Source organism: Cavia porcellus, unplaced genomic scaffold (genome assembly GCF_034190915.1).
Source record: "Cavia porcellus strain 051 isolate PalLab524CR breed Dunkin Hartley unplaced genomic scaffold, mCavPor4.1 scaffold_61, whole genome shotgun sequence".
NCBI classification, from domain to species: domain Eukaryota; kingdom Metazoa; phylum Chordata; class Mammalia; order Rodentia; family Caviidae; genus Cavia; species Cavia porcellus.
In genome coordinates this window covers 2,180,638-2,206,036 of record NW_026947544.1, presented here as the reverse complement: position 1 = coordinate 2,206,036, position 25,399 = coordinate 2,180,638, and the positions used below count along the sequence as shown (strand labels likewise).

Below are 25,399 nucleotides of genomic sequence, written 5' to 3'. Positions count from 1 at the left end.
AAAGAAATACAAACAATAAACATGAAAAAATGTTGAACATCACTGATCATCTGAGAAATGCAAATACTGAAATTCCACCTCACTCTAGAAAGAATCACTATTAAATATTAAAACAAATACTGAAATTCCACCTCACTCTAGAAAGAATCACTACTATCAAGAGCTCAAGCAATATAAAATGCTGGCAGGGGTGTGGGGGAAAACAAATCTTTCACCACTATTGGGAATGTAGACTGGTAACGCCACTGTAGAAATCAGTGTGGAGATTTCTCAAAAACTAGGATTAGAGGTCCTATTCAAGACAGTTATTCCCACCTGAGTACCTATCTGCTCAGAAGAATTAAAAACATCATGCTAATATATGTGCACGTATGTGTATAGCAGCACAATTTTTAATAGCTAACTCTTGGAAACAATCAAAATGCCCATCAACCGAGGAACACATTAAAAAAGATTGATTTTTTAAATAAAAGTGAGTACTATTCAGTCACTGAGGATGAACTGGAAACTTTTATAGAAAAATGGAGGCAACTTTAGACCATACTTCTAAGTGAGATAAATCAGACCCATATATATAAACATTACATTGTCTCCCTAGTTTAAGAAGCTGAACAAGTAAATAAGATCCAAAAAGTATAATAGATACTGCGAATTGAGAAGAAACTGTTTCAGAGAAAAGATAGACCAATGGGGAAAAAGGGAAGAAAAAAATGAAACATACACATAAAGATAGTTAAAATAGTTACACAGCTAGTTTCTCTTAGTTCACTGATAAGAAAGATTTGTGCTAATACTGTCTGGAGATTATTTCATGACTAACTCTGATACACTGAGCAACTACTATGAACACTGTAATGTGAAATGCATTAATTATTGTGATGCTACTAGTTTGACTTGAAACTGTTTTATCTTATTTCTTTTTTTCTCCTTCTTCTCTTCAACAAAACAAAACACCAAAAAGAGAGAGGAACTGTTATGGGGAAAGGGAAAAGTAAAGGAAAAAAAATATGTGTACACACACACACACACACACACACACACACACACACACACACGATAATTAAAACAATAATAGTTTCTCTCAGCTTACTGATAAGGAAGATTTGTGCTAATACTGTCTGCAGATTATTTCATAACTAAATCTGATACTCTGAGTAATTACTATGAAGATTATAATGTGAAATGCACTAATTATTGTGATGCTACTAATCTGACTAGAAACTGTTTTATCTTATTTCTATTTTTCTCCTTCTACTCTTTAACAAAACAAAATAAAACACCAAAAAGAGAGAGAGGAAAGAACTGTTATGGGGAAAGGGAAATGTAAAGGAAAAAAAAATGTGTACGTACACACACACACACACACACACACACACACACACACACACACACAAAATAATTAAGACAATAATACAGTCAGTTTCTCTTAGCTCATTGAAGAGAAAGGTCTGTACTAATATTGTTTGGACAGTATTACATTACTATACAAACAACAATACACAATGTATTAATTATTGTTACTATCTTAGTAGGCTGCTTTGACACTGTTATTTTACTTTCTCTTTAAAAGAAATTAAAAGTTGAAACTGCTTTTTCTTTGCAAGAAGGATGAAGATTCCTAAAGAAATATGTTGTCTCAATTATGCAGTACTTTGCTAAAAACCTTTTATAAAAGTTTACAAGCTCATAAATATCTATCCCATGTATGGAAAACTTTTTTGGAAGTAATGGTACAGAAGACATGTGATTAATACTGGCTGGGGTCTACTTCACAAGTATATCTGATTTGGAAACAGACTTTAACACATGTTCTTCTTTGGTTCATTATGTACTTGTAAGCATTCTTATTCTGCTGTTGGGCTATGAATGGATGCACATTTATTTCCTTACCTGGCGGCATAAGTTTCATAAGTACTCTTGCTGCATCTCTAAGAGATGGCATATTCAGGCTACTACCTAAGTCAGCCACTTTCCAAAGGAAAGAGATGTATTTGAAATGCAGTGACATTATCTAGAATATAAAATGCACAAAATATTTATCTGTAGACTGCACCCAGAAAAACTGTTTAAAAACTGACTTATCCATTGTCCCACAGAAAAACCACGTATGTATCTTTCATTTCATAAATCAATTGATTCTCCATGATGCAAATTTAACATATCATCTATTAAACTTTATAAGTAATTTTAAGAAATTTCTTTCTGAGGTGTACTGTTTTGTAAACTTCAGTTTTGTATGGTACTCAGACATATATATAAATGGCACCTTGCTCCCTTAAGCACTAAATTACTTACCCAGGTGGCTTGTGTAACTACAGATTCTTAAGATGTAAAAGAAGTTTAAGAAAGGTGAGTTGTTTCTTTGGGTATGATATTTAATAACTAAGAGTCTAAGTAATACTGATCATACTTTTTCTTAAAATATTCTTGCACAAAAGATGGGTAGATAATATAGCAATAATTTCTACATGTAATTATATTGAATAGTACATTTTACATTTCTATTTTTAAATTCAACAATTAAAGAATCCACATCTAATCCACAACTAATAGGTAAGTATACAGATGTCAGATATTTTGATCCATTAGAGAAAACTTCATTTCTCAGAATCAAAAAATTCTATGTTTTTCTTCTTATTCTCAGATACAATGTGACTTTTTGCATACTATCATTACTCACCACCCCAGGCAAACAACTTTCCACTTCTGGATTGGGAACATTATTATCGTGACTATAGTGGGCTCCAGGGGATGCAGCTGAAGAATCTGAAGCACTGGCAGAACTTGAAGGCATGTTGGAATTTATCTGTGTAACCTTAGCTATAATTAACTGAAAATAGAAATGTACTTAATGAGAAAGATAAAATACTGTTACAAATAAAAGAAACTGGAAATACCAAAGAGCTCATCTTTTATCCTTTGATTTTAAAAAATACTAAAAAAAATTCTGCTAGGCATAACCAGACAGTACAATCCTCCCTTACCATTCTCCAGAGATTGGTTCCAACACCCTATGGGTAACAAAAATTTCATGGATGCTTAGGTCCCTTGCATAAACTGGTACAAATGACATACATGTATCATCCTATACTTTAGATGTTATCTACCTTATAATTCCTAATACATTACTAGATAAATACTATGTATTGTTTTAAAGGAGTAATGGCTCCAAAATTTTTTTTATGGTCTGCTCAGGAAAGATGAAAATTATTTTCCATAATTAGTTTCACCTATGTTTGAATGAGTCAATAGATGTAGAACATAAACTACAGAGTGCAGGCTGAATTTTATTTCTTCCATTATTATGAGACATTTATCTTATTTTGATGTTATAATTCAAACATGAATACAGACATATGAATTAACAGCTATATGTCCAATAACTACTAACTGTATAATACAACATTATCTAAACATTTAATTTTGGGGAAATGCGTGCAAATTATAAGTACTTACACATTTATTCTTTACATTTAATTGACCAATTAACTTTCTGTCATCTTCATAATCTAATAGTTCACTATCCACAAACAGTTCAATTTTTGTATGGGCTGAACTGGCTTTCATACGATTGAGAATACATCGTCGTATTGAACCAACTGTATCATTTGTGTGAGAAAGTATGTCCATGTCATCAATTTGTCTGCCCTGATTTGGAAATCGAACTATAAGAGACAGATGCTTGCCACGAAATGCTCTGGGAGAAAAAACAAACAAATCAAACAAAATCAAACAAAGCAAAACAAAACAGAAAAGTACAATTATACACAATTGAACACCAACCAAAAAAGCTTGGAATTATTTTTTATGTTAAATATCAAACTAATAGTTTAAAAACTTACTTAATTTTCAGGATCTTTAAAGCCATGTCACACTTTCTTACAATAAAAGTTCAATTTATTAAGACTTCTTAAGTGCAGAAAGGAAGTTTTAAATTGAAAGGACAAGTTGAATAAATTGAATCTAACTCCACAAGTATTTCAGACTATGTATGGTTTTAATCTTTGCACACCATAATAATTATTTTGAGTAATGAAACCAACCTAACCACAAATTTATTTAGGTTTTACATAAACCGAATACATATAGCCTCAAGTTAGTTTTATGTATATTCAATGCACCTGTGTTTTGACCACAGCTCACTGCAAGACAGTAACAGAACATGTTGATACTCAAGATGTTTAAAATCAGGAGCTTAATCTTCACTGATAAATATGCTAATGTTAACATTTTTAGCAGCTCTTAAAATAGCAAAATTTCATCAAATTGTAGGCATATTTGAGTTTATATTCTCGAGTACTGATAAAAAATTAGTAACATTTTAAAAGTCCTGTTAATTTTTCAATTAAACATGCATACTAGTTTAAAATGTTTGCCCAAATAAAAACTCCCATTGACAACGTTAAACAATTTATTTGTTCGCTGCTTTAATTTATAAAAATGTATCCCATAATATAAGTTGTATAGATGAAAATGACAAGTTACTGAATTATTTCCTAGTGTTAGTTCTTAAATGTAAGGACAGTTTAACACAGACCATTTAAAACCTTGAAATATTCACACTCCTAATGACTACTGAATTAAGAGGCTCTTAAGATTTACTTTTGACAGCGTAACAAAACTTTAAAAACCTTAAATTAAAAATCAGTGGCACACTTAATGAATGTTAACAGCTTGGAAAAAGAAAAACTATACTTAACAAATGCAAATGCCTTACCAAAACATAAACAGAAATAAATATACCTCAGCAAAGTACATACTCTAAAGTAATTATATAGAGGATGTAAATAATGTTTTAAAGGATATGAATCCAGAAATGAGGAAATTTGTACCCCTTTTCCTAAGAATTTAAGGAAACATTAAATAACTGGAATATAACATTAATTTTTTACAAACCTGGACATAGGTAGAATGACTCTTTCCCGCTGATAATCACTGTCATATTCATTTATGTACTCCCTCAAGACAGTTAATACTCGAACCATTCGTTTGACTTCCTGACTTGCACAATTTATACTGTCTTTGTTACCAACCAAAACACACAAAATATTATATGAGGTTCTCAATCGATCAAAGCAAGACTGAATGAAATCTTCATGAATAACTGCCTGCAAATATAGACCAAATAAAGATAGTTCAAATTGCTTATTTAAATTTCCTATTCAAGATTTGAAAATTACATGACATTAGACCAGTGAAAAGGCGTAAAAAAATTTTAAGTACGTCTGCAATTCATACATTTACAATCATTTTGGGAACATATATGATACATGTATACAACACACCATCTCTTTTCCTTTTTTCCATACTGGATGGAACTTTGTCTCGGTTCATTTTATGGCAAATGTTTACATTAATTGGGGTGATTAAGGCAGTACATTTTATTTTATTTATTTTTTTGGTTCCAGGGCTTGAACTCATGACTTTGCACTTACCAGGCAAGCACTTAAGCCACTGAGCTAAACCCCAGCCCCAAGGCAGTACAATTTTGAAGGCAAGTCTCAATTAAATCTTATTTAACTACTAGTAAAATACTGGTTAATAAGAAAGTATGTAAAAAAACCAATTACATTTTTAAAAATAAATCAATCCCAGGACTTAGCATCAAACCAAGAAAAGCAAAATTTTGAACATGACACACGTATCACAATTACATTCTAAGTAATCCCCAATCATTTAAGAATAATTAACCTAAGAAAAATACCAGTAATTTAAGAATATCTTTTGGTTGGCATTATGTAAAGCACAAATGTGGATTAAACACTTAAGAAATACATTGATTACATTTTTTTGGTGGTACCAGGGATTGAACTCATGACTTTGTACTTGCCAGTAAGGTGCTTATGCCACTGAACTAAATCTTAGCCCCTGATTACATTTTTAAAAATTCATTTCTAGATAATTCTAAATTTAGAAGAATGTCCCACTAACTATAATTGTAAGGATTTTAATCTATTAGAACTGGCAGCTTTTACCTGACTCATCTGTAACCTGGGACCCAGGTTTGTGCATACTTCTTTAAGAAGATCTATAGCTCTGCAGGCAATGTCATCATTACTCTGAATAACAACCTAATTCCAAAAAAAAGATTATAATATTAATATTTCTCAGTATATATTTTAATTTTGTGCATAAATTCAAATCACATTATTTTAAAAAACAATCTCCAATAATTTGGGGGGTAAATACTCAGTGTAACAAAGTGACTAACAATGAATCTGTAATATTATTTAAAAAAATTAATTCATACAAATTACAGAAGTAAAAGCTGTGCAATGTGGTGGTGCATGCCCATAATCCCAGCACTATGGGAAGGTAAAGCAGGAGGATTTAAAGTTCTGTTCTACTTTGCAATTTAGAGACATCTTATCTTCAAATAACAAATTTGTTTGGGGCCAGGATATAGCTAGAGGGAAGGCCCTATATTCAATTGCCAGTTCTACAACAAATAATGATAAAAAAAAAAATTATGTCTAACCAAAAACATTGTCTCACACCACCAAAATTTTTTCTTATCTTTTATCAATTACCTAATAAATATTAGTAGTTTTTTATTTGTGTTTAGAATTCTGGGACTTCAAAAATTTTCAGAGATGACCTTCTAAGAATTTCACAAAAGAATAATGGAGATGGAGATAAGAAAAACCAGAAATTCTTTTTTCAACTATTTACAAATAATACCGGTTAAAATAAATTTTAAAACATTAGCTTTAGTGGAAGATCGTAAAAACTGTCTTAATCATTGTAAAATTTACCTACATAAAATGCATATAAAGAGGTCGGTGTGGTGGCTCATGCCTGTAAATCCAGCACTTGGGAGGCTGAGGCAAGGGAATCATTGCAAGATTGAGACCCAACTGGGCTACAAAGTGAGTTCAAGCACAGCCTGAACTGCACAGCAAGACCCTGTCTCAAAAAGACAGACAGACAGATAGACACACACACACACACACACATACACACGCACATACACACACACACACACACACACACACACACACACGCATGTAGAAAATAGCAAGGCCAGCCTGAATTGCATAGCAAGACCCTGCCTCAAAATGTAGAAAGTAGTAAACTAGGGCCAGGGATTTAGCTCAGGGAAACAAGCAACTGGCTGCCAAGCGTGAGGTTGATCGTGAGGTGTCTGATCTCTGGTATCAAAAAGAAAAAAAAAGTACTAAGCTACATAAGATTCTAGAAAGGCAAGATTTATTTATTCTATCAAAATCAGTTATTTTTAGTCGGGCATGGTAGCTCATGCCTGTAATCCCAGCACTCAGGAGGCTGAGGTGGGAGGATCGTTGAGAGTTCGAGACCAACCTGGGCTTCAAAGTGAGCTCAAGGCCATCCTGAACTGCATAACGAGACCCGGTCTCAAAAAGACAAAAAAAAAAAAAAAAATCAGTTGCACTTGCTCTTCAAATGTATTAGTATATTCCAAGCTAAACATAAAAATATTTGATAACATTTTGTGACAATAATCATGTCATTCATTATATTAACAGTATTATAAATTCCAAATGTTTTAGAAATTAAAATAATTAACTTTCATGAAAAAGCAAAACATGGTTAATAAGTGTTAGTGCAACTATGTTTGCAAAATAGCAGATCAGAAGGGAGCATAAAAGTATCAGTGCCAGGCAACAAAAAGGGCGAAAGAAGCCAGAATACTACTAAATACTTCTAAAGCCAGAAATATAACATGAAGGTATGGATAAACAACTACTAAGCCCTTTCTTTCTAAGATAAATATCAAGACTGGATAAGCAGCAGAAAAATTCGATTCTATACTATTTTTTGACAAACTATCTCATATACAATGTTTGTAAACAAAAACTACTTTTTACTTACCTTCCAAAGGTAATCTAATCCTATCAATTTCAAATCATCCATCATATACGATCTTCTTTTTGCTACTAGCTTCCCTTCTTTACAATTAACAGCTTTGAAGAATCTTTCAAAACACTTTATTCCATTTTCAGTTAACAGGGAAGGATCAAACTGAAGGATATTACTTTCAAAAAAGTCCTTAACAATGTCAGGATCTAAATGCAGTTCATCTTCCATTAACTTGGTGTACCACTTAAAACAGTCTTCACGATCACTAAGATAAACTGCATTCTCTGCTAAACACTTCCATATTTTTTTTGCCTGGGTTGCACTGAGATACAATTGACCATCCTTCAGTAAAAATCTGGTAAAAACATAAACCAGTTATTCAGCTTAACACAGTAGTATCCTTATAGCTTATATTCATAAAATATTCTTACATTAATTATATCATAAAAAGTAATCTGTCAATAGAACTTCATCTCTTAACTTTCCATTTAGAGTTATATAACAACTAGACTAACTTAATTAACAAGTACACACTAGAGAACCAAATATACCAGTAACTTTTCTAGGTGATGTCACCCAAAAATTTTGGTCCTATTTTTAAAAGTTGTATTTGAAACCCAATACCAAGTTAGCTCCCTGATTACAGTGTTCTTGGAAAGCCAGGTAGCACAAAACAACAACTTTCAGAAATAACTAAGTAATGAATTATTTCTACATCAGTAATTATTACGACATTTATCAGTGTTATGTGACAAAGCCGGGGGTATAGCGCAAATCTGTAATCCCAATGCTCTGTGAGGCTGAGGCAGGAATATTACAAGCTTGAGCTTAATGTGGACAATTTAGTCACTTAGTAAGACTCTGTATCAAAATGAAAAATAAAAATGTCTGGTATGCTGGCATGTAACAAAGTCTCTGGGTTCTAAGTAATAGTAAGAGAACTGATTAATTCTAATGCATGTTTCTCAGCAGTATACATAAGAATAATAATATAGACTCATCAAATACAATAGATCAGGCATGGGGATTTAGCTCAGCAGCACTAGTGCCTGCCTGACAAGTGCTGTGGGCATGAGTTTGATCCCTGCTATCAAACAAACAAACAAGCAAAGAAAACAATTTAACACTTTGAAAGGTATTTTTAATGCGGCAAACTGATGTTCTTCCACGTTGTTAAACAAAACTACTTTAAACAAATGTCAGGAATTTGATAGAATTTTTAAAATAGCAATTATATCAATCAGGTTATTTATAAAAAGAAAATTTCTCAGAATATAAATAAAAACAAATAAATGTATTTTATACAGTGGTGAAAGTATGGACTTTTTTTTCCTTTGCATACTTATGTCTTGCATATACTTTTTGTTTATGTTTATGAACCTCTAGGAAATATTCCATTATTCAAACAATATATACAAACACATGTCAAAAAAAAAAAAGTCATTAAGAAGACTTAGCTTGACTTATACTTTGTGTTCACTTAAAGGACTTTTTTTATGTGAAATTATATATTCATTATCTTTCAGTTAGTCATTATTAAGATTACAGAGGGCAACAATAAACCAGCATTATCTGGCAAGAGCATTCACACAAATATGATTACTTAGTTAACTATATGTGTCCTATATTTCAAAATGTGAAAATACATATATTCTTGTAATCACAGTACTTAAGGAAGGTAAGCAGGAGGATCATAAATGCAAACCCTGCATGGGAACTTTGAGAACCTGTCTCAAAAATAATAAAATGGGTTAGAAAATGTAACTTGGCTATAAAGTTTCCCTGGGTTCAATCTGCATACCTCATGTTTATTTCAAAATTTCAAACAAGAAAGCTAAATTTTAACCAATAATTTAAAAATATTTAACAATGACCCCATAGGGTAATGCTATAAAACTTCTGGCAATTCTTCTCATGTTAGCAAACATTCTACATCAGCATAGCTATGTAACAAACACTTGGCGAACACCATTCTTTATCTGTGTCTTAGAAAAAATAGCACTAAACAAACCTAAGGAAGTTAAGCCGTTCTTGGACTTCTTGAACATGACTGTATCTACTTCCAAATCTCACAGTCTGAGGGTCATAATCATTATGATCTGCAATTTTAAAAAATTATGAATTATACACAGGATTGTCCACATCACTGCTAACTTTAGCCAAAAGAAACTGGAAAGTCAATAAAAATCTTATCATAAGGCAACACATTTTAGGGGACCCCTCATCTATTCAACTTCCCCTAAAAATTAAAATATTTACCTTTTTACAGTCCAGAAAAAAAATACAATTTGCTAAATATTATCAAAAGTAACTTTCAGTATAACTTTCTCCTCTATTCTTCCTCCATGAAGCAATCTGTAAGAACAGCTTATGATTGTTTTCCAATATATTTTGGTGTTTCAGCATTAAAATACAGAATTACTGACTCCAGACAGTATTAAGAAACGCCGCAACACCCTGGGACCTTGGCCCATGCCACCGCGTCCTTCCTGTGTGACTGGTGCTGGCCCTGGGGAACACATGCTGCCCTTGAACCTTGGCTCATGTGACTGCGTGCCTCTTGCTTCACTCCAGCCAGCACTGAGGAACACCATGCCACCTTAGAAACTTGGCCCTTGCTGCCGCGCCGTTGCACTGCATGACTGGCAACGCCCTGGGCATGCTGTCCTCACACCTTGGCACATGTAACCACGTGCTTCATTCAAGATTCTAGCTGGCACTGAGGAATATCACGCTGCCTTGGGACCTTGGCCCGCACCCAGCAGACCCCTGAGGCCAGCACATCTGCTGGCCCCTTGGTGACACTCCCTACCTCCAGGACCTAGTACTGCTGTTGATCTTCAGCTCCCACCCTTTCTCCCAGAACCTTAGACTACAGCCAATCAACTGTGCTAAGCTGAAGGGAGATTCAGTAACTGCCTCACCCAAACAGGAGATCTCAGAAGAGGCTCCAGTCAGTGTGCTGAGTATGTCCCTAAAATAAAGGTTACAGTAGATAAATAAGGCCAGTAATGAAGCTTCTTCCAACTAATTGTAAGACCTTAGTGAGTCTGACAAGACTGTGGGTGACTCCTTCCTGCATACAGAGAACATCAGGCAGGGTGAGGAGTGTGCCACTTTTTGGAGAAAATCAAAAGGGCTTATGAGACACACAGGCACACAATAGGGACGCAGGAGGGACTTACTCAATACAAACACTACAGACAGGGAGATTTGGTGACCTGGGATAATCTGAAGATAAAGAAATAGCAGCAACTAAAAGTTTACCTACATCTGCACTACTATGCTTGTCAGCCCAGGGAGAATACAGGACTCCCCCAATAGGCTCTGAAGTGGGAAGTCAGGTGACTGGTCCACCTATTCATTGTGGGACCCATCAACTGGACAAACATCAGCCTTATATTAGGATCCCAAGATACACACTACCAACAGTTGACACTAGTGGAATAAAAGGATGAAATATTATGTCTAAAGGGGAAAATGGCAGAACAAAAAAGCAAAATGCAGTGTCAAATATATAGTTCACCAGGAGGAGGTACACAAGACATTGAAATAGAGGACCTGAAAAGTAACATAGCAAAAATCTCTGAAAAGATAGAGAGTACTCTCCCATGTAAAGACAGAAATAACAACCTAAGCAAAGGATTTGTTTAGTAAAGGAGCCAAAGAAGAAACAAGAGAAAAAAGTATAGGAGCATAGGAAACTGAAACCTTGAATGAACTATATAGCAAACAAACTCAAAAGGACACCCAAGAAACAAAATATTCTATTCAAAGCTGGCAAAACTGTTTAAATGAAGCTAAGGATAGGATTTCGGACCTTGAGGACAGGAACACAATTAGTGATCATGAAAGGATACAACTTTTAAAAATAACAAAGCAGCATGAAATGACAATACAGCAAGTGCAAAATGATGTCAAGAGTAACAATATAAGATTAATAGACATCAGTGAAGATGGCAGAAGTCAATGCAAATGACACAACTAAAATATTCACAGAGAAATAGCAGAAAATTTCCCAACATGAGGAAAAAATCTGACATGCACATAAATTAGGCATATAGAAAACCAACACAATCTACACCAAGATATATAATAATTAAGATCTCAGACATATAGCATAAAAACAGAATACTAAAAGCTGTTAAAGAAAAGACGCAACTCACCTATCAAGGAAAGCCATTTAGAATCACAGTAGACTTTTCAGCACAAACTCACAAATCAAAACAAGCTTAGAGTAAGCTATTTCAAGCCCTGAAAGAAAGTAACTTTCAACCCAGAATGATGTACCCAGAAAAACTTTCATTTAATGAAAGTGGTCTTAAGAGACAAATATATAGCAATAAATTGTCATATCAAGAAAACAAAACAAGCCCAAATTAACAGCCTAATGCCTCATCTCACGGTTCTAAAAAAGAAGAGCAAGTTAAACTGAAAGCTCGTAAAAGATAGGAAATTATAAAGATTAGAGCAGAAATCAGTGCAATTGAAACTAAAAAAAAAACAAAAACAAAACAAAACAAAAAAAAAAAAAAACAAAGAATAATGAATCAAAAAGCTGGGAGCCAGATGTGGAACATGCCTATAATTTCAACACTAAGGAGGCTGAACCAGGAAGAATGCTGCGAGTTTGAGGCCATCCTAACTTATATAGAAAGAACCTGTCTCAAAATACCCAAAATAAACACAAAAAAGGAAAAGATAAGAAAATTAATATGGAACTGGCATCACTTTGGGAAAGGCTTTTCCTGGCACTTTGCAGGTCTCCTATCTTTCAAAGGTCTGAAATCATGAACTGAAGAACACAAATGCAAATTTTGTTTCTCTCATATATTTTGGTTACTTGTATAAATAAAATTAGGGTTACATGACTCAACTGCCTTGCCTGATTTATCAGTCTGCCTAGAAACAATGTGACACAGGGAAAAACAGTGGATGCAATCTGAGAGGTAAAGAAACTCAGAAGAATCATTAGAGTTAAATTGTATCTGTAGATGGTTGATTTGAGAGAACACAGTGATATACACAAAGCCTAGCTTGTGCCACATTTTAAACTCTAACAAAATGGTCAGAGGTTAACAGCACTATAAGTTTCTTTGAAGTGCTAGGAGAACTCCTGACAAATACTGTTACTATTGAAAGACCAGGTAGCGGAAGTGCTTAAAAAGTTTATATTCTAAACTACAGGTTTTAGCCCATTATAGAGTAACTGCTCAGCATTTTCTGAAGCCTACTCGCCCCTCTCTTCAAATCATATTCTGGAAACATGTGAAATCACTTAATAAATTTCTTTAACAATGGAAAATACTAAATCATGACACTATTTGTTTCAATGCATCAGGGTGTCACTATGTGGTTCAGGCTGAACTTGAGGTGATTAAGCAAAGCTCAGCCTGGTCTTAAACTTAGTGATCTCCTATCTCAGCTGCTCTGATGCCAAAATTACATGGATATGCCATCAAACCAATTTCCTTTTTGTTTTTAAAAAGTTCTATTGAAGTCTGACTGACACCGTAAAATATTACAGTGTAAAAAACTCTTTACTAATATGTACATATTTTTCCCTTGTTCTTCTCTAGTCAATGTAGTATAGTAATATTTACATAGAATTTGCATTGTATTGGGTATTATAAGTCAATTAAAAATGACGAAGTAGGGCAAGGGATTTAGTTCAGTGACATAAGCACCTGCCTGGCAAGTGCAAGGTCATGAGGTCAATCCTCAGTACTAAAAAAAAAAAAAAAAAAGACGAAATATATAGGAATTATATTACATTATTATATCATCCTAGAGGGAACTTTTGAGTTTTAGTATTTTGATATCTGCGAGAGGTACTGAAACCAATCTCCATCAGATACCAAAAGATAATACATTTTATAATTTATAAAACCAATTCACTTCATGCTTTCTTTCTTTAAGAAGAAATATTTAAAAACATTCCTTTAAAAATAACATTAAAGCAAAGCAAAACAGACAACAAAATCAGGAGGAAAGCCTATCTTGAATTTTAAAGTTATTTTAGCTTATCATACATACCTTTAATATATAATCTCATGCTATTTATGTAAGTGGCAAGGTTTTCAGCTACCAAAGTAATCAAGGCATGGTTGTGCTGAAGCTGGTTGATTAAATCATGGCGATAAAATATGTGGGGACCTTGCTGAGTATGACTGAAATGAGAAAAATTGAACAGTATAACAAGGCAAATGAGAATGTCTTTATGTTGTTTAGTGTTCAGAGGCTAAATGTTACGTACTATTAAATATGTAAAATATAACATTTCTAAAAATAAGTGGTTAAGAATCTTTCTTTAAAAATATGAATCATATAACAACTGAAGCCTCAAAAGCATATCTCAAGTGTTCCTATTTTACATAAAAAATACTCATCAATATTCCTGATCAAATGTTAATCAGGCTTGCCTACTCTGATTCCCAGAACTACGAGCACAAAGAAAAAAAGTAGGCCCTGATGTTAAATCACAAAATGGTGAGTGTAGAACTATATTCCTGTGGATATTAAAGGACACCTTATTATTTTATCATTTTCAATCAAACTAATGATATCTCTAATTTATTAATTTATTGATGAAGACACCAGCATTGGAAGTATATAAATACTACGGCATTCAACTACAAAATGAAAATGGAAGGGACTGGAGGTTTAGCCCAAGGTCGTTAGTTCAATCCCTGGTACCAAAAAAAAACCAAAAATTACCACATAGAACTGTAGCAAACATTGGACCAAAGATTAAAAAAAAAGAAATGGAAAAACAAAATGAAATATGACATAAAAGCATAAAGTATTCTATTGTTTGACTGTAACTACTGCAGTCAAGATAATTCTGAACTAAGAATCAGCAGAATATCATCTTGATTTTGGTACTTAATTGGTTTGTAATACTTGAAATCTTATATATACTACTTAACTAAGTTATATGGATCATAAAAAGAACTGAATGTACTTCTATTGTTCCAAACACTAAGTTTCGTGTTTAATGCTAGCTTTCCGTTTATTAAACTAGCTTATACAGATATTTTCAACATTATAAAATCATCTGTGTCTTACCTCAAATTTTGAGGTGCTTCACGAAACAAACTACAGATTTCTCTTATTTGTTTCATTGCAGGAATTACCCAGTTCTCATTTGACTGAAGTTCTTTTATAAAGCAGTCTATCCATCTGATTTTTTGTATGTCTCGATCCTTACACACACACATTAAAACAACACACAGGAACATTTAGGCTTTAAATGGATCGTTATTAATACATTACAATTTGACTTTTTCATTCTTTTGAAAATTATAAAACAGAGAAGCATTTCAGCTCAGAGTAGCCAAAACTGTAACATAATAATCAAACAAAATGCTTCTTTTCCCAGTGCTTTCAGTACATTCTTATTTTGAAATTATCTTCAACATTCTACACAAAGCACAACTATACACTCAATATTTTCCATGGTTTCAGATACACATGCACCATAATGCAAATATTTGCTAAGTATAGACACATTCATGGAGAGTATAGTTTTCAAAATACTTGTTTGAATACAAGTACTCAGTTTCACTTGATTTTTTTTTTATTCTACATGGTAATATATGAACTCAGTAAAAATGAATGGGCATGTAATCATGTATTAGATAGGCAGGGGCAGTAGGATTGCAGATAACTGCAGGTTAGCAGGGCAACACAGTGATTAAGGTCAACTTGAATACATAACATTCTGTCTAAAAACAATAACAAACATCCACAAAACCAATCTAAAATATTTAGCAGAAATCTAAAATTTCAATTATTTGTCAGTAAAGGGTTAGTGTTAGAATATTATCTTAATCATGAAAATGTAGGATTTGTCAAGAAATAGTAATCTAGGATCTATTAATATAGTAAAATAGTGCAAATAAAAAAGATAAAAACAGATAAATGCAAGTTGTAAAAATAGTCACAAATACTCTCCTCCTAAAGGAAAATACCAGAATACTGAAAAGTCCAGTTCAAATGTTCTTCCATTATTTTATTGATTACTCTTATAAACTATAATGACTAAATCAGAGGTCTGAATTAGGTATTTAGCAAATTATTACTTATTACAGTCCAAACATGGGAAGAAAACATTTTTTAAGGATTATTTTAGCATCATAAAATACTTATGATACAAAAATACTGATTTTCAGTGTGCAGATTTATCAAAACATAGGATTGGAGGTCCCATTTGACACAGCTATTCCAGTATATTCCCAAAAGAATTAAAAACATTATACGTATCAATACATGTGCAACCATGCTTATAACAGCACAGTTTATTATGGTCCAATCTTGGAAGCTACCTAAATGCCTACCAGCTGAGGAATGAATGAAACAGATGTGGCATTTTCTATACAATGGAATATTATTCAGCCATAAAAATTGTAAATCAGACACTTTTATAGGTAAATGTATGAGCCTGAGAAGATATTAGTGAAATACGTAAGACGTGCATTTGTAAACATTATGTTGGTTCATTAGTGTGATAAACTGAAAGAAAAACATGTATATGTGTATGTATATGTATATAAAAAATAGTTAACATAGTTAAAAATACTGATTTTGGGGGCTGGAGGTTTAGCTCAGTGACATAAGCGCATGCCTTGCAAGCAGGCAGTCGTGAGTTCAATCCCCGGTACCGATAAAAAAGAAAAAGACAAAAAAACAAAAAAAAACAAAAACTGATTTTGCTATAACACTTAAAAGCACTTTTGGATGTGACCCAAATAAAGGTGGAAGTTAAAAAAGGCAAGTATTGGGCTGGGGATTTAGCTCAGCAGCACAAGCACCTGCCTTGCAAGCAGGCAGTCAGGAGTTTGATCCCTAGTACAAAAAAAAAAAAAAAAGCAAGTATTTAAACATAATAAAAGCTAGTATCTAATTATAAAGCAACAAATGTAAAGCATTTATGTGAATGAATAGTTGGTACACACTTATACTTAAAACCAGTGTACTACTGTTTTGTCTCTGTAGTTTTCACTTAATACAATATCAACCTTAGTCAAGATGAACAAAACTTCATGAGTAATGAGAAAGAACTGTAATAGTGTCATTTAATCAAATAACTCAAGCTATTTTCTTCTGATACATTTGAAGATGCAAATGCATTACCGCAAAGCCAATGTATTACTGGTCACTACAACTGCAGAAAGTTACGTATCTTGATTTATATCAGACAGCAGGAATGATAGATTTTCAATTATGCTTTTCAGACCAGGAAAAAATTCAGTTTTACATAGATATTTAGAACAAATTAGCTCACAGATTATGAATATAATCTTCCTTTCTTAAGTAATCTAGATTAAAAGCACTTCTCTGAATTTACTTATGTGTATAAGCGATCATTAATTATATGTGTATACAGGGGCTGGGGATTTAGCTCAGCGGCATAAGCGCCTGCCTTGCAAGCAGGCAGTCGTGAGTTTGAGCCTTGGTACCAATAAAAATGAAAAAGACAAAAAAAAAAAAAAATATGTGTATACTTAATGAACTTAAAAAGGTAGTCAAGCAGCTTCCTGAACACTTCTGAATCTTCAAAATTATGGTTTTAACAACCCAAAAATGTAAGCTGACTTTGCTTTATTGGATTAAACACAATCCAAGTAAAAGAAGAAGGAGAAATTGAAAACACAAATATCTAATCCTTTCTAATTTTTAAAGAATATACCTCTACTTTGGAAGGCTGAGGCAGGAGAATCTAAGACTCCAGCCATGACTTAGTAAAAGTTTTTCTCAAAAATTATAAAAAATGAGAATTAAATGAATAGGAAGTACCAGTAAACAAAAAGAAAAAAAGATAATATACTAATGTTAATAGTTTTTGGTAACGGAGTTCAAACTCACAACCTTGTGCTTGCTAGATAGGCACTTATGCTTCTGGCTAAATCCCTGGCACCACTGTAAATTTTTTGAACTGAGTTTTAAAACTGGCATGGCACTAAGGACAAAAATCTAGAAATAAGTCCAAGATTATAGGTAAAAACACTATAAAAATAAATATGAAAAATGTGTAAACATGAAAGTTAAAAATGCTAAAAAAAAGTTTCCTAGGAAACCCACTATTTGAACTTAATTTAAGAATAAATAAAATTTATTCTTATACTTCCAAAATCGCTACCAGCTTTATTTATGATCTCAGTGTCACATACTTAACTATGATGCCACCTTAATAAATTGTTCAGCCTGTGTAAATCAAAAGTAGACAAAATGCTTGGTACATAGTACATAAAAATTTGTCAAAAAACACAAGAGGGAAAGAAGCCAGGCTTCTAAAACAAAATCAAGTGAATTCTTCAAGATTATTTTTAAAACCACAAGACAGATTCAACTGATCGAGATATTCTGGCACTAAGCTGCTATGGTAAAGGAAAGACACCGAAAATAACTGAGCAAAGAAGCAACCACATACCTGGGAACAACTATAATCTAGTATTTTTATGTGGGCACTGAGAGCTAGATCCATGATATCTACAGGCATGTCATCATTATGGGCCAGATTCCATAGAAGGTTCAACACTTTATGCGCCAACACACCATCTTTATCATCTTCTGCCAGACGACATATGAGCTCAAGGAGGTTTTCACGTTGTTTTTTACTTGCATTTGTCCAACTGGCCTAAAAAGATATTTAAATGATGTCATATTGTAATTTAAATACATATTTCTATTAGATCACTACTGCTTTAACCATCTCTTTCTGAAAACCACATCCAATGCATCTTTTACATACACACAAACCAGAAACATGAATTTATATTTCCTAAATGTCAGTGCTCAGTTTGAGAAAATAGTACTCAAAAGATACTCTAACTCAAATTCCCAAGAAATGTGTATCAACAATTTTAAACTGTACAGACATTCTTTCTTTAATGATCCACTTAGTGACTTCTCAGACTTGTGACCCACTGTTGCGACCCACTGTAAGTAGAAAGTAAGAACTTTTTCAAATACAAGAGGAACAAGGTGGAGTGAAGGAAGGAAGGGAGAAAAAAGGAATTTAGAAGACTGAAGAAAAAATGGTAACAGCTTTAGCAAATGTTTTTACTGTTTTGTGCACCTCTGTCTGTATTGTTTATAGGACCTTAGTGTCTCTCTTTTTGTATATTACATCTTTTATACACAATACTGTAATTTTTATTGACTGTATTAGATGGCACAGTTCTATAACTACATATAAGAGTTATGCAAACAAAAGCAGAGTCAGCCAGGTGGAATTTCATTTGAGCATTTTATTCTAAATACCATAATGTATATAGTACACATAGTTCCTCATTTAGCAACCAATTCACTTGTTTAGTCCCAGGAAACGAACACATTTGTTACATAAAGGATGTCTGTCCCACTCCTCATTTTAAAAATTATATAATTAAAAACTAGTAAGAAATACCCAATTTAAAATTTTGTGAATTAAAACATTTTCAGAGCAAAAACAAACAGAAGTTACTGAGTTTATATTTTAGATCTAAAATGGCCCTCAGAAAGAGATGAAGGCTGAGGAAGGAAATGGAAAAAAGCAAGACATTATACACAGGTAAAAATTCTCTATAGAAAATGTGATTAAGTATAATGGAAATGTAAAAAAAAAACTGGAAAGTAAACAAAACAAAACAAACATATTGGTGCATTTTTCATGGTTTATCCTGCTAAAGTAAAACTAAAATTAAAACTTCTGGATATTACATAAAAACCAAATGTAAAAATTTGAAAAGTGTAGCAAGAAAGCAGGTCCTACAGAAACTAAAACCTGTGGTAAGTGTACCTAAAATGTACCAATAAAGCAAAAAAAAAAAAAAAAAAAAGCCTCAAAAACCATAGCTAGGCACGAAATTTAGCTCAGTGGCATAAGCACCTCCATGGCAGCACAAGGTCATAAGCTTGATCCCAAGTACCAACAACTTTCATTATTACACAGAAGTAAAATAGTCACTCCATCATGGAGAGAGCAAAAATCACAAACAAAACCTAAATTTCTTTCCCAATGCAATAATAATGAAAATGATTCCTTACAATAACATTGAGAACCTAGAACACTGAGATGCTGGGACAGTGTAACCTTATCTTAACAAACCAAACAACAATAGCATTCCTCCCTTCCTTTGTCTGCATTTTGCTGGATTAAGATTAAAACAGAAACTTTATTTTTTTTATGCTTGTTTTTCAAGATAATGTCTTGCTATACACACAGGGACAACACAGCCTTGCTTATAAGCACTGTTTTGTGAGAAGAAAATGCAGTGTCTCAAATGGACACCATCCAGTTGGCACCATAAAAAGCCAACAATAAGAAAACATTCAAACTGAGAAATGACACCTGGCCTAAAAAGATATTTAAATGATGTCACATTGTAATTTAAATACATATTTAAATGTATTTAAATATGTATTTAATGTATTTAAATATGTATTGAGCGTCTTTCATAGTTCCTCATATTTTTAAGACGCTCAATATTTTAAAATAATAGAATAATGTAAATTAAAATTATGACATTTTCTTGCATACACATCAATTTTTAAAATCTGAGGCATTTGTAGGTTAAAAAATATCAACTATAATCTTAAAGGAAATAAATAAGACACAAGTTTAAATATCACTGTTTCTCTTGTGTGAAAAATCTAAGCATAAACAAAGTGCAAATCAGAAAGCAGAAAGTAGAAAGTAAGAACCTTTTCAAATACAAGGAGGAACAAAATGGAGTGAGGGAGGAAGGGAGAAAAAAGGAATTTAGAAGCCTGAAGGAAAAATGGTAACAGCTTTAGCAAATGGAAGAAAGGTTAGAGGGAGGAAATGGAAAGGGGATGAAAAAGAATTAAGATGTGTTATGTAAAGCAAATACTTCATAATGAAGGTAACTATTTTTACTGAAAACATGTACAAATAATAAATACATTCATTAAAAAAAAACTGAAACCAAGATTTCTAAAGACTGATATCTCTAAGAAGGCACAAGAACTGGATCATTCAAACACTATGAGCAAGAATATAAAATGCTAGTCCATTTTGGAAAAGGTTGGCAATTTCTTACCAATCTACAAAGGTCCTTAATAAAATATGACAAATCTAGAGACATATGAGAAAAGCTTACCCATTATGACATACAGGATGTACTCCAGAACTGTAAGAATCTCTAAATATATAAAATCAATATAACAGGGCCTAAAAAAGTATTATCTAAAGTCAATACATAACTATAATTTTCATAATGAAAATATTCAGTAGAAGGTTGGGGATTTAGCTCAGTGGCACAAGCACCTGCTTGGGCAAGCATAGGGGTACTGAGTTCAAACCCTGATACCAAAAGTAAACATAAAAATACTCAGTAGATTAGAAACAGAATCCCCTAAATTCAATAAGGGCCAGTGTGAAGATACATGCCTATAATCTTAACAATCAGGAGGTTGACAGGAGGGTCAAGGCTGACTTGGGCTACACATAATGAGCTTAAGATCAGCCTGTACTGCATAGTAAGATGCTACCTCAAAAAACAAAACTCTGGGTGTGATGATTGCACGTGCCACTATTTTCAGCATTCCCAAAAGGAAGGAGGATTGTTGTGTGATTAAAGATGCCTGCACTGTACAGTGAGTACACGGCCAACCTGCATTACATGGTAAGATCCTGTCTCCAAAAACTAAAATAAATAAATAAGTAAAAGGCAAGTATAAAAATCTCCCATTTGCATATATTTTATGGTAAAAGACTAGAAGTTTTTAAGCTGAATTCAGGAAAAAAGATTATCAGTTCTGTTGACTAGTTTGCTTTTTACACGTAGGATGAAACTCAGGACTCCACACATTCTAGGCAGATACTACCACTGAGACACAAGTCCATTCCTTCTTTTTCTTATTTTTAAGATAAGGTTTTACTAAGTTGCCAATGCAACTTAAATTTATGATCTTTCTATTTTAGTCTTCCATGCAGCTGTGTAGGAAACCTGGTTTCCCACTATACTAAAGGTTCCAGTAAAGACAATTAAGAGGATAAAACTATTGTCCACAAAACACAGGACCTTGCAAATGGAAAAAAATCTAAAGAATTCATTAAAAAAAAAAAACTGTAAGAAATAAATTTAACAAGAATTCAGAATGCAGTATCAATATCAAATACTAATTATTTCTAAGTATATTTTGAGATGTAAGATATACACTCCCACCTTAGACATGAAATTTAAAAAATGAAATAAACACTTTACTCTCAAAAGCTATGTTACAGGGATGAGGGTATATAGCTTAGTGGTTATGCACTTGGCTTACACACAGCCTGTTTTCACCCTTGAGACACCAAAAAAAGAAAAAGGAAAAAGGAAAAGAAGTGCAAACTTGTCTACAACTGCTTAGAAACTCTTATCAAAATTATAGCTAACTTCGTAGAAACTGACAATTAGTAATTAAATATTTAAGTTCAATAAACTGAAAATGCCAAAACAATCTACCAAGAAAAAGCATGAGGCCTACACTTTCTAATATGAGAATACTCTTTCAAGATCCATATTACTGAAGGAAAGTTTCAGACACAGATTACAGAAGAGAAAAATCAACCCTTTGATGATTAACTGACTTTAGACAAGGATGCCAGAACAATTCCATGAAGAAAAACAGAAAACCTTTTCAACAAATGTTTGATCAAGTATTCACATGAGAAACAATGATCTAGAACCCTACCTTCATATCAAAACAATTACCTCAAATAGACTTACACATAAAAACAAATTTGACCAGTATACTGTATAAGAAAAAAATCTTTGAAAGCCTAGAGTAGACAAATATCTTAGACAAGAGACCAAAACCACACAATCACAAAAAAGAAAAAAATAAAATAAAATAAATTGGACTTTATCAAAATATAAAACCTTTTTATTACAAAAAAGATAAAGGCCTAATAACAACTGATTATTGATTTTACAGGCTGAGAAATGATTAGCGTAATAAAGAGGGATTAAGTGACAATGTCTAGCATATGCAAGCCCCCAAACTGAATCCCCATGACGGCACGGTGAAAGGTATGTGTATTAACAAGCAGACATGTATCAAAAGGGAAATAAGAACAGCACCTCTATCCCATAATGAAAAAGAGCATTCAATGTCAATAACGAGTAGACACATGACCAATAATAACACAATGAGAATTTTAGATTCATACAGTTACCAATAACCAAGCTTCTGCAAAAATAAATGTTAAGCAAAGATTACAAATAAAAGATACAGGTTCATGTGGAACTCAAATATTTGTAAAACATTACAGGTTAGGCATACACAATGAAAAGGAAGAGAGGTGGGATTATTCAATTGTAGTATACAAAGAAAGGCTAACTTACTTTGACTCTGATATTCATCCAGAGAACTACAGTACTTTTTAAGGTCTTTCTTTTATTACTTCTTGTATGCATTTCTATTTATTTTAAAATAAATAAAAATAAAAAGTGTCATATGCAACTATCTCAAAAATTAACTTGTCAAAATTAAGTCTTCAACTGTGTCAGTTTATTATAATATACTGTTAAGATTTAATCTGAAAAAACAACAGACTATTTATACCAAATCCAATCTAGTATATTATCGGTTGGTGTACTGGCTAAAAACACAACAGACTTAATCAATTCCATTTTCAGTAAAATGTTAGTACTTCATTATTTGAACAGTTACCTTAAAGCAATCAAAAAGATGATCAAGTTGCTCAGGAGAAAAATCCCAAGTCAACTTTGCTAGTAAATCATGCACATTTTTCACAATGGCTTCATGTTTCCCAGCCTGTTGAAGGAAATAAAATTTTTAAAAAGCAAGTAAAAAACATTTTATTAATAAACATTTCCAGCTGAGTATTTAGCTTAGTAACATAAGTGCCTGCCTGACAAGTGTGAGGTCTTGAGGTAGATCACTGGTACCCAAAAATAAATAAATAAATGAATAAATATTTCCATCATCTTCATCTGAAATTACCATAGAACATCCACATCTGAAATTACAACAGAATTTTCAATATTTAACAAGATATTTAACACTCAGCAATAAAACTTTTGACATAAGATGTTTGATGAATTCACGTGAAAATTTATAGGACATTTACAATAATCTAGTAGAAAAATTAGTATAGCAGATTGTTTCAAAAATTAAATTAGGGCAAACTAACTATTTTGCTCAATAAAGGCAAGACTATTTTGTTTAATTTTGAAACGTGTTTCAGAAATTAAAAACCTAAGTGCTCAATAAAGGCAAGCCTGACTATTTTGTTTGATTAGTCTTTCCAAAAAAATCTCGATGCTGGTCATGATAGAACACAATAGTATCCCTAGCATTCTGGACGTTACAGCAAGAGAACTGAGTGTTCAAGTCCAACCTGGACAATTACCGGTAAGTAGACTTGCTGATTAAAAATAAATAAATAAGCAATCTGGATATAGCCCACTGTAAAAGCCCTCCTTGGTCAGTTTCTTCTAAAACACACATGGACGTATGTATAGACACATGCATGCACATGCATGCATGCACACACAATCTAGTGGTCAATATTTCCTAAGTGAACTGTGAGTAGAAACCTGTCATTCAGATAATAAAATACATGATTTCTTAGTTTTCCTGGTATTAAATATCCTAGAAAGTTACAATATGCTATAAGCATGTTTTGTTAATATAGTACTATAACTCCCTGACATTTGTTTCCTCATATATTTCACAATTGAAAATTATGCTACCCTCAAAAAGACTGAAGAGGGTATTAGAAAATGGAAAGATATTCCTCGCTCTTGGCTAGGAAAAGCCAACATTGTGAAAATGGTCACCCCCCAAAACTGTTATACAGATTCATTGCAAACCCAATTAAAATACCATTAACACACCTTACAGATCTAGAGAAAACACTCCTAAAATTCATTTGGAAACAGAAGAAACCTACAGTAGCAAAGGCAATTCTGGGCAACAAAGGCAAAGCAGAAAGCATCTCAATTCCTGACTTGAAACTATACTACAAAGCTATGGTGATAAAAATCAGCATGATACTGGCAAAGAAAACAGACCTGAGGATCAATGGAACAGATTAGAAGATGCAAGCACAACTACAAAGACACTCAGCCACTTGATATTTGACAAAGGGGCTAAACATGTTCACTGGAAGGATAGCCTCTTTAATAGTGTTGGAAAAACTGGCTCTCCACATGCCGAAGACTGAAACTAGATCCATGCCTATCATCAGGCACAAAACTAAAGCCTAAATAGATCAAAGACCTGAATGTTAAAATAGAAACACTAAATCTCTTGGAAGACACAGTAGGTGGCAAGTCTTGTTAGACATAGGGGTAGGCAGAGAATTCATGAACAAAATGCAAACTGCACGGGAAACACTTCAAAAATCAACAATTGGGATCTCGTATTATTGAAAAGTTTCTGCACTTCAAAAGAAATCACCAACAGAGTGAAAACAGAATGGGAAAGAATTTTAGCCAGCAACCTCTCAGACAAAGGACTGATATTCAGAACATGTAAAGATTTTAAAAACATCAAGTTCAAAGACCTCTCCAAAAATGGGCATCTGAGATGAACATATCTG

The 25,399-nt window shown here is 32.9% G+C and overlaps 1 protein-coding gene across 9 annotated transcripts in view; it reads right to left on the bottom strand.

Annotated features, from left to right (window-relative positions):
- The window catches only part of LOC134475109 (probable ubiquitin carboxyl-terminal hydrolase FAF-X), a 185,172-nt gene that overhangs the window by 118,081 nt on the left and 41,692 nt on the right, over window positions 1-25,399 (bottom strand). For all 9 annotated transcript variants that reach the window (XR_010046058.1, XM_063244487.1, XM_063244488.1 and 6 more), the window contains 11 exons: window positions 23,503-23,607; window positions 18,272-18,478; window positions 14,908-15,044; window positions 13,876-14,009; window positions 9,851-9,938; window positions 7,852-8,194; window positions 5,976-6,071; window positions 4,897-5,108; window positions 3,457-3,697; window positions 2,681-2,830; window positions 1,891-2,011 (listed from right to left, as the gene is read on the bottom strand). Coding sequence is in view for 8 of the 9 variants with exons in the window: in XM_063244487.1 (XP_063100557.1) it covers window positions 1,891-2,011; window positions 2,681-2,830; window positions 3,457-3,697; window positions 4,897-5,108; window positions 5,976-6,071; window positions 7,852-8,194; window positions 9,851-9,938; window positions 13,876-14,009; window positions 14,908-15,044; window positions 18,272-18,478; window positions 23,503-23,607 (1,834 nt within the window). In the remaining variant the exon portion in view is untranslated. The remainder of the gene's footprint in view (window positions 1-1,890; window positions 2,012-2,680; window positions 2,831-3,456; window positions 3,698-4,896; window positions 5,109-5,975; window positions 6,072-7,851; window positions 8,195-9,850; window positions 9,939-13,875; window positions 14,010-14,907; window positions 15,045-18,271; window positions 18,479-23,502; window positions 23,608-25,399) is intronic.